The sequence below is a fragment of the Chanodichthys erythropterus genome, chromosome 8 (assembly GCF_024489055.1).
Source record: "Chanodichthys erythropterus isolate Z2021 chromosome 8, ASM2448905v1, whole genome shotgun sequence".
Lineage (NCBI taxonomy): Eukaryota > Metazoa > Chordata > Actinopteri > Cypriniformes > Xenocyprididae > Chanodichthys > Chanodichthys erythropterus.
The window spans coordinates 29,746,880-29,763,713 of record NC_090228.1 but is presented as its reverse complement, the minus strand read 5'-3'; the positions used below and the strand labels follow the sequence as shown (position 1 = coordinate 29,763,713).

Sequence of the window (16,834 nt, the reverse complement as noted above, 5' to 3'; positions counted from 1 at the left end):
CTGCTAGAGAAATGTAATAAATAAATTGAATTCTATTTTTATAACAATATATCCCTCCTGGGGCATTGATTTATGGGCCAAAACAGACCGTAAAGAAGACTGCTGTCTTCTGCTTATAATATAGGCCAGATTTGCTTTACTTTACCTGAGAATAATAAAATAAGGTAAAGGTGTCAAGTTACGCAAAGTAAAACGGCTGCTATCAAGGTTTTTACATAGCTGTTGCCGATACCTAAGTTTACAGAGGGAAAAGTCACAAGAAACAGCCGTAGTCTAATATTTTGTAAGAATTAAATGAGAAAGAAGGTATTCCATTAACTCTTTATTTTACAGTGTCATTGTTACATGTTACATGTTGTATATAACTATAGATTATGCATAATTATATGCAATTAACCCTAAATCAAACTCTAATCCTAACCCAAACCCTATAGTAAGGTGCTAAACACACAAACATAACACATAACAAACACACACATAAAAATAAATACAATACAATATTTTTGTATATAACATCCAGTAATGTGGGGGTTTTCAACCTATTAGGACACGCGGCCCCGTATGTTTATCTAATATCACTCATGCACCCCCACCCAACGTGACTTTAGAGTGACGGCTGAGCTTGTTTTTCATTCAGTTTATTAGTTTTTATCATCTCTGCTATTCTTGATTTTTACAAACTACCAGTCAATTTTGTTTTTAGTTGTTTTTGCTCAAATTCGTTTGCGCCAAACCTGCTGTAACCATAGCGAACGATTATCTGGGAGAATAGTCAAATTGCCCCCTCTAGTGGATAACTAAAGATTTGCTAATGAAATCCCACATTTACAGCTGTTTCACTCGAGTGTATGCTTCTGAACTAACAGGTGTTCGCCCCACAGGTTGAAAACCCCTGCAATAATGTACACTCATTGATGTATTTATTCTTGATGTGAGTTTTTAATAATTTATGGTTAGTTAAAGGATGATGAACAAATCATCACCCGAACCGTGAAAAACAAAACTTATATTTTTTGCATTAATATAACATCAGTTAAACTAAAGATGACACAGAGGCATGTATAATCACAAACTAAATGACATGAATAATAATAACATGAATACATGAATACACGTGTAAATCAAATGACAACTACATACATCACTAAGTATTATAAATGATTGAACTGAATATAAAATCAAAGAAAATAAAGCACAACACAGATGTATGGTTACACACAGGTTTTTGATCCTCAGATCCTTCATTTATAGGAATTGATCAATAAACTGTGCGATTGATTCATTCTCTTCAATCTGTCTATATTCCCTCAACTTTGACATTCTGTTCCTGTATTTCTTTCCTTGTTGCTTCTAACTCAATGTCTTCTTTAAACTCTGCAAATTCAGTTTCCATTTGTCTTTTGAGATCATCTTTGAATGTGTTAAATTCAGTTTTGAAAGTCTTGGATTTGCTGGTTTCATCCAGACATGTTTGCAGTGAGTCTCATTGTGTCTCCATCTTCTTTTGTCTCATATTTCCTCTTTAGTTAGTTTCCTTGCCTGTCTTTTCTGGGTTTCTTCACAAGGTGAAGAGCAAGAGACCTCTTCACCTCTCACTCATCCTTAAACCTTCTCTGACTATTATTATAGAGTTTATTGGGATCTCATGGTCTACTCAATCAATACGGCTCTAGGGCTCGACCGGAAGAACCTGAACATGTTATTTCAGTGACAGAAGTTCAGCGGTAGTATTAATGTAATGAAGAAAAAATAAGAGTGTTATGGTGTACCGGCGGTGAAGGTGTAAAATCAATTACGAGGAAAATAAAACATACAGTCCAGGGTGATTATGTTGGTGCAAAAATCATGGTTCCCTAGCAAAATGAATGAAACTGCAGAAGGCCACCAATGGCATATTACACCACATAAACCGAAAATTAACGACACATCTCCTATCCACCTTATTTCTGACGAGCCTACTGTGATTTGAATTATGGGTGGCACGTCCGGTTTGGGAACTTCCGTTCAAAAAGACTGAAACTAATCATTTCAAATCATAAGGTTGCCCTACAAATAAAGCTTATCTGTCAGTTTGACTGAATGAGCTGTCATTGTTCCTTCCTGTTTTATTTTCAGACATCAAGAGAATAATGTAAAGCTTGGTATTTGATCGTGACGTTATAACGAGAATACCTATGGCAAGAGCTGCATTCTTTTCCTTATTTTCTTTTTTTCCCTTTGCATTTCGCTGTAATAGTATGAAAAAGGACAACATATACTGCACATTTGTAGTCTGTTCTCTCAATTTAATTTATGATATATCCCATTAATAATTCACTGGAATGAACGAAGAATCTCTGTTTTTTCTCCTCAAATCCTCACGTCTCTTTCCAGGTTTGTTTTCACTGGTAAATACAATTTATTATCTGTCAAAATGACAGAAATCAATTTGAAATAATATCACGCAATGCTGAAGTTAATGAACATTTTTAATTAAGGCAATGTATGTTACATTATACACATATGTATTACTACAGTGATATTTAACCCGTCCGTTATCGCTGGGGAATATTTATCATCTGTTGAAAGTACTGATGCTTTTACATTTTTAAATGTCCTTTTAATGTTCGATGGTTGAAGGGTGAGTAGAAAAATGTCATTTCATTGTACCAGTTTTAAAAAAAAAACATTATTGTGTTTCATAGAGCGAGCCTTTCACTGTTTGCAGCTTAACAGAAGCTACACCCATAATTAGCGCAAAGCGTCATGAGGCGTAGGAATAAGGTGGATAAGTCACTGATTTATCATGCAGCTCAAAGTATTATGGTTAGAATGTCTCTACAGTCTATTCTGATTCATCAACACAGTTTCACTGATGAGTCATAATAAAGACTATATGGTCTCGAACCAACCCTAAACCCAGGATAGAGCGGTTGAGTGAATGTGGTCTGGACTGTGTGGATGAGGATCATTGTGTCTATGTTGACGCTGTAGAAGGACAGAGTTCCTGCACTGTGATCCACATACACTCCTATTCTACTGCTGATGAACTCTACAGGGAGATCAGTCTTTATGTTATTGTGTCTGAATGAGCAACTGAATTTAGAGCAGTACAAACTCCAGGACTGATCATTATATCCAAACAAACACTCATTACCCCGTCCCTTCCTGCTGATGCTCTTATATGACACTGCTATACGCACATCATCAATCCCCCTCCACTCAATCTCCCAGTAACAGCGTCCACACACACACTCTCTACACAACACCTGAAACACATCAAATCTGTCTGGATGATCAGGATACGCCTGCTCTGTTTCAGTGAATGTAAACACTGTGTTATTCTCAGAGAGACGGAGGCGTTTATTCAATGTGTTCGGATCCAGAGTGAGCTGATGAGAATCTGATGGAGATAAAACACATCACAATCAGGAATTATCAATCTGTTTGATCTTCACTGTAAAAATTATTTTACTGCTTATTTAATTTATTTAATTAAAATGTATTAAAAACACAAAATTATTGAATATTTTGTCTTTATTTAATTTTACTGTATAAAATCCACTAAAATATTGTATGTAAAATGTTTCGGTTACAACTGTAACCCTGGTTCCCTGGGAACAGGGAACGAGACACTCCGTTCAAGACACTTATGGGGAAACGCCCTCGCATGACTGATATCTGTAGCAATTGTTCAATCACGACAATCCTATGACTTCATACTTGTGCGACCAGAAAGTATAAAAGGAGCGCCCAGAGAATGTCATCCACTTATTATCTGAAGGGACTGATGCAGGCAGCCCAGAGGCATGGCAACGAAACGCAGTGTCTCGTTCCCTGTTCTCAGGGAACCAGGGTTACAGTCAGGACTCAGCAAAATGCTTCCTAACCCTCAGATCAAGGGGAATACTCTGCTGGACCTCGGATCCACAGAGCGCTTAAAACAGAGCACTCTGGAGGCTGGATATTCTACATAGAGTCCCAAATGTGGACAAACTTATAGCTCTACCAGAGGCTGGTCTGAAGGGAGCATAAGCGCCTTGGACGCAGTGCGAGTTTCCTTTCGAAAGGGAACTGAAGTTTACTTAATCAATTTTTGTTGGAACTACCTGAATGAATAGTGTTGTATTAACTGAAACTGGGCAGTGGATCTTTAGTTCCCAGCATGCTTTGCACAGGTCTGGATCAGGAGAGTAAATGTTGAAATTAAGTGTTATTTTATGTGTTTTTGAGGGAAAGGCCTGTTAGTGTTTAATGTTCAGTTACTGTATGTTTGACATGTAAAGAGTTTCTTTTATGTTATTTTTTTTTTTCAGAAGAGTGTTCAGGCTGTGTGAGGAGACATGACAAACATCATGTGTGTCGCTTCACTGAATGAGCAATAACTGCACTCATGCTAATATTGAGGCCCCGTTTACACCCATTTCAACTAGAAAAAGAAATTTTTTTTTGCATTTGGGCTGTTCATTTTTACAACAAACAGCATTTTTGAGGCCTGAAAGTACAAGCTTTTAAAAAAAACGTACTGTTATTGTCTCCATGTAAACAAATGTGTAAAAATTTGCATGTTACATGTTCAGTCAATAGGTGCATAGTGTTTCTTTACAAATTACATCGCCATCTACTGGCCTGGCAGCAGAATACAGAGTTTTTAATGGTTTTCGTGAATCCATGTGAATTGGGATTGTTTTGACAATGTTGTTGTCTGTACACATAAATACACAAAGAAAAACTTTTCCATTTTTAGTACATCATCGTTATGTAAACATACCCTGAGACCAGTCTCTTCTTACTTACTCATCCTGTATGTTACAAATTATAATAATAATAAACATAATTATCTTTAGCATGCTAGCAAGCTAGTTATTTTATAACACAGGAACATAAAACTATTTAGTTGGTTCAACAAAACATTATTTATTTAAATGAACTTGTTTTAGTCTTGTTGTACAGAAATAAACTAATTCTGTGGAAAAGTTGTCCTTAATTTAAGTTCAATTAACTATTTTTTGAATGTACAGAATAGTATCAAATGATGACATCTCATAAATATTTTGTCTGTTCAATCTAAAGAATTGCTTACTTATTTTTTACAAAATTATTTTTTGTAAAAATTATTTACTTTGGCAAGGAAATTTAAAAGTTCGAACAAACTGAAACTGATTTATGGTGATTCAAGTTAAAAATACTTTGTGTGAATTATTATCTCAAATTTTTTCAGTTTGAATTAATTTTATATATATATACATATATATATATATATATATATATATATATATATATATATATATATATATATATATATATATATATATATATATATGAGCAATATCACACGAGTAGCCGTGCGATATGGCTGCCGAGTGCCGTAGGTAATCACAGCGTGCTGATATACAGCCATATCGCACGGCTACGAGTGTGATATTGCGTTTATACAACAGTTCGACGGCACGAGTGTATAAATAAATAAGAACAACAACGGAGTGTCTTTAAAACCCTCTTTTGTGCAGCACTACTTCCTTCCGCCACGGATTCAAATCTTAGGTTGTCAGTTGGACCAAGCCTCCGTTACTAATTCTAAAACGTCACTTCAGAAGTAGTAACGAAGGAACGTTTCAAAACTCAAGTTGACAGTTGAACCAAGCCTCCGTTGTTAACTCTAAAATGTCACTTTAGAACTAGTAACGAAGGAACGTTGAGTCGCTTCATTGAAACACATTGAATTTTGAACAATATTAGAGAGAGCCAGAGAGAGAGAGAGAGTAGGCTATTACCTGTGTCTGGTATATTGCATTACATTCATTCTTCAAGTCGATGTCCATAATATTATATCCTTTATACAAGTCCGTTTGAATGTCCGCTGAGGAAAGCGATCTTTGTCTTTTTTACAGCTTTGGGAATTTTCCATAGCATCCATTAGATTACACCACAGCGCTAAAACAACTTCCTTTTGCAAAAGTTCCTTTCAATTTAAAAGTCTCTTGTGCTTCACTGACTCATTCTCCTGTAAAGTGTTGCCGCCATCTAATGGCGTATTAATGTAATGTTCACTCAATCCATATTACTTAATGGACATATTTATATAAAATAATATTTATTGAACAACAAATAAGCACAATGGTACAGTTTAGTCAAACATAAAGCACTAGTTATTTAAAAAAATAAAAATAGGTCACCATTTACGCTTGTATGTGGGTTTTACAAATATTTAATGAATGAAAATGATTTTAAAGAGCTTGTGACAAAACCTCCTAACTCCATTGGATCCTCAATCTGTCAATCAAGCCTCATTAATCCGCCTCACCTCCTGAATGAAGTGCGCACGCAGTTTGGACATCTCCTCTGTGCAATGCAAAGGTAAGTAAAGATCTGATGTTTGAAAAAAAAATGCAAAGCGTTTTCTTTCCTCAAAAAAACATATGTTTATAAAGTTTAATGTTTTACGTATTTGAAGAGCGGAGAAGAGTCTGATATGTCCAATATGCTATATAAGGATGTAACGTAACGTTTATTATTATCAAATTTAATATAGCACAATTCGACTTGCTCTGTAACAAATAATAGATTAATAAAGAACAAAGATTGCCCGTTCTATGTACTCAAATTGAATTATGTCTCGTGTTTAACCACTATAAGAGCCAGCGGCAAATCCCCGAGGCATGGCCGAGATGAAGCTGTTCTCGGCGGTTACAGAAGCACTGAACGGCCGCTGACGCACTCGAGATCGCATCTCCGAAAAAGTCAAAACAAATTGTAAAATAGGCGCTGTTATTAAATATGAGTCACATATTTCAGGTTTAAACAACTACATTCTCGCCTAAAAAACTATTAAAACTACAGTTCGTGGTACAAGAAGTAGTATTTGTAAAAATTACGGTTGATTTGATCGGCTGCCATGGCGGTCACTTCAAGCGGAGTGATACAAACGGTGAAAAGGCAGTAGGAGTGCTGTTATCACTGAAATATCGCATGGCTATCAGCCAATCAGATTCGAGAACCAGACAGAACTGTTGTATAAATATATATATATATATATATATATATATATATATATATTTGTCAGTGTAGCTATTCAATATATAACCAGTGTCTGCAAATCATCATTCACATGATAACTATAAAACTATAAAACTGTTCTGTCAAGTTTTCTTTCACCTTCTACAGGAAGAACATGAACACACTCAGTGAGTTTATCTGCTTGTTTTCTTAGTGACTTACATTGTAGGAAGTCGTTCCTGGTCCTGGGAACAAAGTTAGTGAAAGTGCCTGTGGAAATCAACAGACAAGAAGAGTGTGATTATCATGTCAAGATATGATGATCTGCATGATATGAGATGATAGAGGAGCATTTCTAAGAGCAGATGAATCTCCTGATGTATAACCCCTTGTTTACACTTCACAGGTCTGTGGCGCATTACGGCTCCAACACGGGCACCTGAGCTGATTGTGGCCACTCTAGTCAATGCTTGTATTTATACCAGCCACACTCCAGCGCGTTTCAGAAGTGGCCTAGAAATGGCTCTCAGCACTGCTTCACTAAAGATAGGTGCCTGGTCTATTTTTGATGGATGCCGAGTCCAAGCCGCACAGTTCAAATACAAAAGCCAGTGTTCTCCTCCTGCTCACCAGCAGTGTATGTGAAATATAGATAAAAGATAATTAAATGTATTAACTTTGTCTGTAAGCTACTTAGCAATAACCACAGTTACCACCACAATTAACCTGGACAAAGCACAACCATTTAGCCAAGTTATCAATGGTAGTACCAAAAAAATCAAGAAAAAACACAAAAAATCAAGAAAAACTAAGGCCTTTAGCAGGACTTGACTTGACTTGCTTGGTTTGTGTCCACTGCAACTTGACTTGAACACATGTGACTTGCTCCCATCTCTGCTGAAAGGTATTTTATACAACTTTGTCGAAACGTTTTTTGTTTAACAGCTATGGTTATTTTTATTCTAAAAAAGACAAGGATTTTTAGCAATGTAATGTGACAGCACTAACAACATTTACAATCTGTATCTCATATTTATACAAGTGTCTTACAGTTAAACACAGAATTATCACATGGATGGGGATATGCATATGGAAATTTTATGCAGATGAGGTTATGTGTAGCCCATCCAGTTCGCACCTGCCCACTCCAAGCAAGATGCGAACCCAGGCCCGTCCGCATGGGAGGTATTACACATGGATAGTAAAACTAGGCATTGTAAGCTCCATGTATGGTTATTTTGGGGAGGAGATGGGGTGGAGATGCACGTACGAACAATCTTCCACTGACCGGAATTTCTAAAGGGAATTTGTGCAGATTAAGGCATACGTATTTTACACATCTGAAAACTTTTGTGTGTACTCATATTCCAGGATTTGCATATGCATGAAATCTACGCAAAGTTTTATAAAGTTTTTACAGGACTTTACCTCTGTCTGAGATCTTCCTGAGCTCCTCTTTGAAGAAATCCTCCAGTTTGTCTCTCAGCTGACTGACAGATTCTCTCACATCATCAAAAGAGGAGAGAGAACTGAAAGGATTATCATTTACGTCTGTAGATTCAGGAGGAGCTGAGAGGGACTGGAAACTCTACAGAAAACAGAAATCAAAGCTCATCACCTCCACACTTCAGCCAATAAACTGCACTGCTGTCAGATTTGTGCAGCTCTTGTTGATCTTTAACAACTCACCTCAATCCAGCACTTATCATTTTCATTAAATGACATTAGAACTACAAATTCTAGTATTTGCCATTTACATTATATGTGAACTTTCTAGGAAATCATTTGGATGAAAAAGCATCTGTCAATAACATAAATGTTACAGATTAAGCACATCAATGGCACTGATGAGGGTCTCAACGCCCCATTAACACGGTAACATAATGACGCAGCACAATGTGAATTTTTGTAAAAACGGCAACAACATTTAATACCTAGGGTATTAGATGAGAATTTAATTGCAGCAAATGACAGGTATTAAACACAGGAATAGAAACCAAACTCTTTTGTTTATGGATTCGCTGGCTCCACCTCTGGAGTCGTGGAATCCAAACACCAAACCCAGGAGGCTGGGCAGGACCAGTGGAGACGAAGGAGCCAGGAGACTGGGCAGAACCAGCAGAGGAAGGAGGGGCAGAGAACTATTCGGTACCAGGGAGTCCATTAGGCCTGGAGGGACTGGCAGAGAATGAGGGACTTTAAGGGTGGGAGCATGTGTAGGATTCCATTCCAGAATATGTAGGTCAGTGAGTGCTAGCTCCAGGACCACAGTGTTTGTGATCCTCCTCTTCCTCACCCACTGTGAAGGGGGAACCACAACTGGACCGACAACTACCGACTCCACATACTCTCGGAATGTCCCTTGAGGACAAGATATATACATGCTGCCAACTTCTCTTGCCAACTGACACCTTCATTTATTCTTTGATATAAGGCACACAGGGAGTCATCTGTGTAGTGCACTATGCGATCTAGATGGAGATACTCATGGGTGTGATCCTCAAGGTAACGGTCAAACAATTAAGAAAATGCAAATGCATTTCATCATGTTTGAAGTTCACCTGAAGCAACTTTAGTGAACATTACTCAAAACTGGTACCATCAATTTTACAATGATGTAAGAAATCAGAATGAAAATTTTTGTTAAAAAAGGTTTAAATGTTATGGAAGTTTTGAACTGTTGGTGGCATTAGTGGAGTTTGGCAGCTCTGAAAACTGTTTCCTAAGAGATTCTCAGGAGCTGAACTGCATTTGTAAGTATCTCTGTGATGGGTGTTGCCCTGTTCACAGCAATGTTAGCACTGTTATTTGTTTCCCATCAAAGTGCTCCACTCTAAGAAAAGCGAGTCAGCGTGTCCTTTATGAGATCGTGGGGCTCACGTGTTGATCTAGCTAAAGGACAAGTGACGGGTCCTTCCCTTTCTCTTGTTCTCTCACCAGATCGTGACGTCCTTCAGTCCACTTTTGGAGTGCGTTCTGGTGCTTCTTCAAACTGGGCTGAGGTTAGGAATGCTTTGATCACTAAAGAAGCCCACGCTCCCTCTGTGCAGGGCGACCTCCACGCTGGTCGGGAAATCGTTTCAGGTGGAGGGTCAACCTTGGCGGTGTTGCAGGCGTACCAGGCTGACCTGCTAAAAGAACTGAGCAAAAGGATGTGTTCTCTGAGCTGCATCGAGTCACAGATCTGTCTCTTCATGCGACCAAGCAAACAGCCCGTGTCATCGGTCATTCCATGGGTGCTATGGTGACCACGGAGAGACACCTGTGGCTCAACCTCACTGGCATTAACACTCTGAGGTCTGAGGTATCGTCGGTGATACCACCGTGGTTTTTTCCTTTCCAGTGTGAAAGAGACTCAAAATACTCCGTCAATGTTGCACATACAATTAAGAGTTCTACACCATTTTAATCTGTGGAATATCTTCTTTTATTTGTGTACACTCAGAGTAAAAACAAAATGTTGTGCTTTTTGTAAAATAAAGAAAACTAACAAGATGCGTGATCTCTCGTCTCCCTCTGAACAAAGTCCAATCTGATAGTTCTCAGAAAATGAACTGTAACTTTGTGAATACTAATCACAAAAAAATGAGACTTACGTCTAAAAAAACGTTGAAATGTCAGGTTTTAAATCTTGTAAGTCAAATCGAAAACAAAAATTCTGTGTTTATGTAATCTGTATGAAAAGAGAGCCATGTCAGAAGTCCGTGATTCAGCTCATTATCCGCTAATGCGGCCACGCCCACGGAACGAGCGCTATTCAGACGCAAATTCAGTCAATACATGCATACATTGTTTCAATCGTGTATTTATTTTCTTGAAAAGTGTTTTGAATAGCCATAGTTAGCGATCTCTGGCCTCTGTTAGTTCGGTTAGTTCCTGGATTGTCTATTCTTCTGTAGCAGGCATTTGTGGACTAAAGGTGCACAGAGCGCCCTCCGGCTGCAAGAAGGCTATGAATTGAAAACACAGTATCCAGCGCTAATAGTAATGACAATAAATCCTGAATAAATATTACTCCTCTGTATAGAAAATTGACATAAACATATGAGAATCCATCAATATTTCTCCAAATGTGCATGCTTTTAAGATAAAAGCCTATATGAAATGCCTTAGAGGTAACATAATTTTTCAGACACTTTGCATCACAGAAATACATTATATTTTAAAGTATATAATAAAATACCATTATTTTAAATTGTAATAATATTTCAGTGTTGCTGTTTTTTCTGTATATTTGATTTACAGCATGATGAGCTTTGAGACATGATCACAGAGGGTTTTTTCACAGCCTACCTGACTGAAAGAGCTCATTATTTATGCAGGTCATTAGAGCTCTTTATGCGATTCTTTTGTCTTCTCAGGTGTAAATGACCCATTATTCATTATGATTCACACCTCCACGCATACTGTGTTTCTTGACCAAAGATGTTTTAGAAAATTTAAATCTCTCTATTGTTTTATATGAAGGAGTAGGAAGGATAATTTTTACATCATTCTGAAGCAAAAACTCTAGTCTACAACCTCCAATACCCGGAAGTCTTGTGAACACATATAAAATATTATTTTTTTGGCCTTATTTCAGTAACTTGAGTTTTTTGTTTTTTCAATAACCATGCATAAACGTTATTCCTTCACAAATACAAACATGTACATACATGTTTCTCACATATTATTGTAGCCTAGTTTGTGCTGAATACAGTGTAATGACACTTTTTCCATTAATATGGTTATGAACAACTGAAAAAAGCACAAATGTCAGGGCATGTCAAAACTTCTCCAGGCCCCAAATCAGCCTCAGACTCCAGAGGGTTAAAGAGAAGGACAAGGTCTTCCTCCTTGATGTGCCCATGTTGCATGGGGCATTTGATAAGTTCCTCCCCCTCGTGTTCAAGGTTTGGGGCTGCCAGCCACCCAGCCCCAACCAGGTCCGGTCCTACCGTGGAGAAAAGTTCAAAGGGGAAGGATGGTGGCGAGCCGTACTCCCCATCCCAGGACCCGGGGACTTGCTTGCCGTGCCTCTACATCCAAAAAGAAGCTGGACCTCAGATCACTGATCTTAGCAAAAAAGATGTCTTGATGCTTTTGCTTCTGGACCGAGGGGGTGTGCCCATCCAGGGATGTGGCGTGTAAAAATAAAACAATTATAAAAATGTGATCCTTTCAGACAGGACATTACTGGTTTATTCCTGCCACCTCTGGTGTTTCCGGGGCAGCGGTGTTCAGCGAAATGTTAAATATAACATCCATCATGACCATACATAATAATTAGTGTCCCTTTCAGAGAAGTTGGCAGCATGTAAACTACTGCCAAACATTGGATTTTGAAAACCTCAGTAAGGGGCTACAGAATACAGTTTGCATGCCGCTCTGTGTTTCTGGAACAAGAATTACAAGAATTGCCATAGAAAATGTTCCCCTCCCAGAAAGAGAGTCAGGCCATTACAGCCAGTATTTTCTAGTTCCTAAAAAAATATAAGGTGTTGCGTCTGGTTCTAGACCTGCATGGTCTTAACTGCTCTCAGAACTTTCAAGTTCAAAATGTTGACAATCAAAATTATGTCTCAAATCCAACACAAAGATTTGTTTTAAAGATCGTCCTCAAGGGCATATATTTTCATGTAGAAATTCTGCCACAGAAAGATCCTGAGGTTAGCTTTCATGGGTGAAGCTTACCAATATCGAGCTCTTTTATTTGGTCTAGCCTTGTCACATGCCACATACAATATATACAATGTGTATGGATGCAGTGCTGGCTCCATTGCGACTCCAGAGCATTTGCAGCTGTCTCCCACGCATGTCAAGTCTATCTTAAACACCCTGAAAAATGTCAGGTTAGGTCAGGAAGTTACACTTTATTATTTTCAAAGAATTCTAAATCTCATGGTAGCTGCATCAACGGTGATCCCTATGGGTATTTTGCACAGAATTTCACCCAAGGGCTAGTCCCCAAAGACAAATAAGGGTTACACTCCATGGGCTTTCCACCCTTTCTATGTGGCTCAGACCCAGGTTCCTCACCTTGGGTCCCACTCTAGGTGCGTGTTGTCATTGCAAGATGCAAATGACAGACGCTTTCCGGACAAGCTGGGGTGTTGTCTTAGGTGGCCGTCTAGCCCAAGGGATGTGGAGAGGCAATCATCTCAATTGGCACATCAATTCATGGCTGTATTTCTGGCCCTGAAATACTTCCTCTGGCAGTTGAGGGTCTACTATGTCCTAAACTGCGGTAGTTGCTTAAATAAATCTCCAGGGCGGACTGCATTTGCGCCATTTGAACAAAACAGCACAGCATGTTCAGCTTTGGGCTCAGGACAAGTTCCTGTCCCTCAGGGCAAATTACAGTCTTGAATGCATAAATGTGTGTGCAGATTTACTGTCCAGACAGGCTGTGACACATGGTGATTGGATTCTCCACCTCAAACATAGTCAAATCTGGGAAAGATTTTACGAAGCAGAGGTACACCTCTTCGTTTCACAAGTAAGAGCGCAATGTCCCCTCTACCTCTTGCTGACTCATCCAGCCCCTTGGGTCTGAATGCATCTTTATGCATCTTTATACCAATCACTCTGTTCCCAGGAGTGCTGGCCAAGGTCTGCCAACAAAGTTCCTGCCTCTTGCTGATAGTGCCTCGCTGGCCAAACAGAGTTTGGTTCTCGGATCTAATATCCCTCCTTGGTGGCTCACCTTGGGCGATTCCAATCAGGAGAGACCTTCTGTCTCAGGTGCAGGGTATCATATCCCATCCCTGGCCAAAGCTTTGGAACCTGCATGTTTGGGCCCTGAGGTGGACCGGCTAAGAGATTCTAGGCTTCCAGCAAATGTAGTAGTGACCATTCTGAGTGCCAGGGCTCCCTTCACAAGCCTACGAGCCTACGAGGCACACAGGCAAGCTTCACATCTGTGTTAGGGCTCATTCTACCAGGGGGGTTGCATCCTCTAAGTCCTTGACAAGAGGTGCCCTCTTGCAGCAAATATGTGATGCATTATATTTTATGACTTGGATGTTCATGTTACTCCGGGTTCACATGTCCATGAGTCAACATGCCAAGCTCATGTCTGAGGCCTTTCTCATGTCTGTGTGCACACACTACACAACCTTGAAGGGTCCTGACACTTCCATTGTGGCGGCATTGGTATTCTCATTCCCATAGTGCTTAAATCAAGTGCAGCATTGAGAGTAGCTTTTGATAGGGAACGTCTCAGGTTACTTGACTCGGGTTATAACCCTGATCCCTGAAAAAGCCAGAACAAGATGCCAAGCTTCATTGCCGCACTGGGGAGTGGTCGGAACGTCTCTTCAGACAAAGTGGCCTGAATGCTCACCTGCATCACAACTATTTATAGCCTCTCACATGCACATTCCCATGACGTCACAGTCAAAGGTTATATAAGCCACATTTTTGGCATGTTTGCCACACATGCTTCACAACCGGTCAGGAAAACATGCCTTCCCATAGCACTTAAATCAAGTAACAGAGTTACAGTCGAGTAACCCAAGATATTCTTCTAGATCTCTGTTACCTGCAGAAAATGGATATGATTCTGTGTGTGTAAAAGTTGCTCCAGCTCAGCGTCTCTCCTTCTCAGATCATTGATCTCCTGCTCCAGTCGCTCCAGTTGTCCTTCAGCTCGACTCACTGCAGTCTTTTCCTGATCTCTGATCCGCTGTGTGGCCTCAGAGCGGCTTCTCTCAGTGGAGCGGATGAGCTCAGTGAAGATCCTCTCACTGTCCTCCACTGCTGTCTGTGCAGAGAGCTGTTTGGACACACATCACAAGTGGCTTCAGTGAGCCCTGACTGAGACTTCTCAAACTTCTCTTCTTCTCCAGACTCACCTTATGAGACTCCACAGCCTCTCTCAGCTGCTGAAGATCTTTCTCTCTCTGCTGGATCCTCTGCTGGAACGACTTCTGCGTCTCCTTCAGCTGCTCCTGCAGCACAAACAAATAACAGAGATGCCAATAATACTTTCACTAAATCATTGTGTGAAAAGCTGAATCTAGTAAAAGTAGAATGATAACCAATGGCTGTAGGTTCAAACTCCTGAAGGGATGACTGATCAGTTTCCACCTTTGTACATGAATTAAAAGAAGCATAAGTTTCACACTGCAAGCATAAGTATCATAAAAGTTAATCTGACACAGATGTAGAGCTTCATACTGACAGTGTTTCTGTAGCATAACATACCTGCAGACTTAATAAAAAATGTGATTACTTCATAACTACATTGAGTATTTCTAATGATGTTTTATTAACAAAATTCGGGAGGAGCAATTTTCAAATAAACTGACTAATCATCACGTCATCTCGGCCAGCTGTCAGCAATCAGTAATCAACATATCTACCCAATCAGCACGAGTGAAAGCATATATGTAAGACACGGTCGTCTCACCCATATTCCTCGACAGTTTGACAGCATCCCTCCACCACCCCATCTCCTCACACCTGCACTGGTTACTTTCCAGAATACTAACCAGAATGGGGGGAGTAATCTGGGTTACCGAGCTCGGAGCCCTCTCCTCGGACAGCACGCCAAATACGCATACTACTACGCATACATTTTTCTATCTGATTATTTGTAAGTGTGAACTCGTGAATTAATAAATGCCATTCATTGTAAAATCTTTATGGGGCATCACATTTCCATCAAAAACTGATGTCTACACAGAACAGAAGCCCATCTTGAAGTGAAGCTATAAAGACTGAGTTCGTTTGGAATGAGACAGATTTACTGAACAGAAAGTGTTTGTGTGTCTTTCACTGCGTTTAACAAATATATATTTTGTCAAACAATGTGTGAATATTTTCCATTATTTTATGTTACTTTATCAATGCCTATTTTTCAAAAGTATGTGTTGATCAATGTTTATGGTTCCTTTAACCATATATTTTCTGTTAAGATCAATGGAGCACAAATACACTCAGGCAGTGAAAGTCCAGCAGCTACTGTTCACTTCTGCTGACATCTGCAGTGTGAATGATGTTACCTGATCACATGGGTGCCAATAATAATAGTCAGTATTATTTCAGCAGTGTCTAGATTATACTTCATACCTGTTTCTCTGTTCTCTGTGCTGCAGCTGATACAGTGTCATGGTTTTTATGTTCATCCATCGTACACAGCAGACATATCAACTTCTGATCAGTGTGACAGAAAACCTCAAGGACTTTATTATGTTGACGGCAGATCATCTCCAGCAGTCGTCCAGTGGCTTCAGTCACTTTATGTGGCTTACGTGAGTGAAATTCCTCATGACGGTCAAAATGAGTTTGGCAGTAAGACTCCAGACACACCAGACAGGACTTGATGGCTTTGTGTTTTCTTTCAGTACAGACGTCACACTGCACATCTCGAGCTCCAGCATAACAGTCAGCAGGAAGTTTAGTCTTCTTCAGTTTCTCCACCACTTCAGCCAGCATGGTGTTTTTAGCTAAAGCAGGTCTTGGACAGAAGGTCTGTCTGCACTGAGGGCAGCTGTAGACTCTCTTCTGATCTTCCTGATCCCAGAAGCCTGTAATACAGCTCTTACAGTAACTGTGTCCGCAGGAAGTGGTCACTGGATCCTTCAGGAGATCCAGACACACTGGACACATGAACTCATTCTGATACACTGAAATTCTGGCTTCTGCCATTTTAATGCATGAATACAGAGACACAAGCACGCAACAGCTCAACTACACTTCAGTTTCTCTTTCCTTGAACTCATGTGATTCCTAGTTCTGTGTTTGAGTGACGTGTGCAAAACAGGTTTATCTGCAAGTCTGTAAAGCAGGTTCCAAGTTCAGCCATACTCCCACATACCTGGATATTTTTTTTAAAGGCAAAAACCTTTCTTATTTGATCCAGGTGTGTTCAGTA

At 39.5% G+C, this 16,834-nt stretch overlaps 1 protein-coding gene across 1 annotated transcript; it reads right to left on the bottom strand.

Moving 5' to 3' along the window:
* Positions 1-2,554: 2,554 nt before the first annotated feature.
* On the bottom strand, positions 2,555-16,608 carry LOC137024693 (E3 ubiquitin/ISG15 ligase TRIM25-like). The gene is made up of 6 exons (XM_067392513.1): positions 16,030-16,608; positions 14,811-14,906; positions 14,498-14,731; positions 8,404-8,563; positions 7,198-7,245; positions 2,555-3,382 (listed from the first exon to the last, which is right to left on the bottom strand). The coding sequence occupies exons 1-6, from the start codon at positions 16,606-16,608 to the stop codon at positions 2,838-2,840; spliced, it is 1,662 nt and encodes a 553-aa protein (XP_067248614.1). The 3' UTR covers positions 2,555-2,837.
* Between the last annotated feature and the right edge of the window lie 226 nt (positions 16,609-16,834).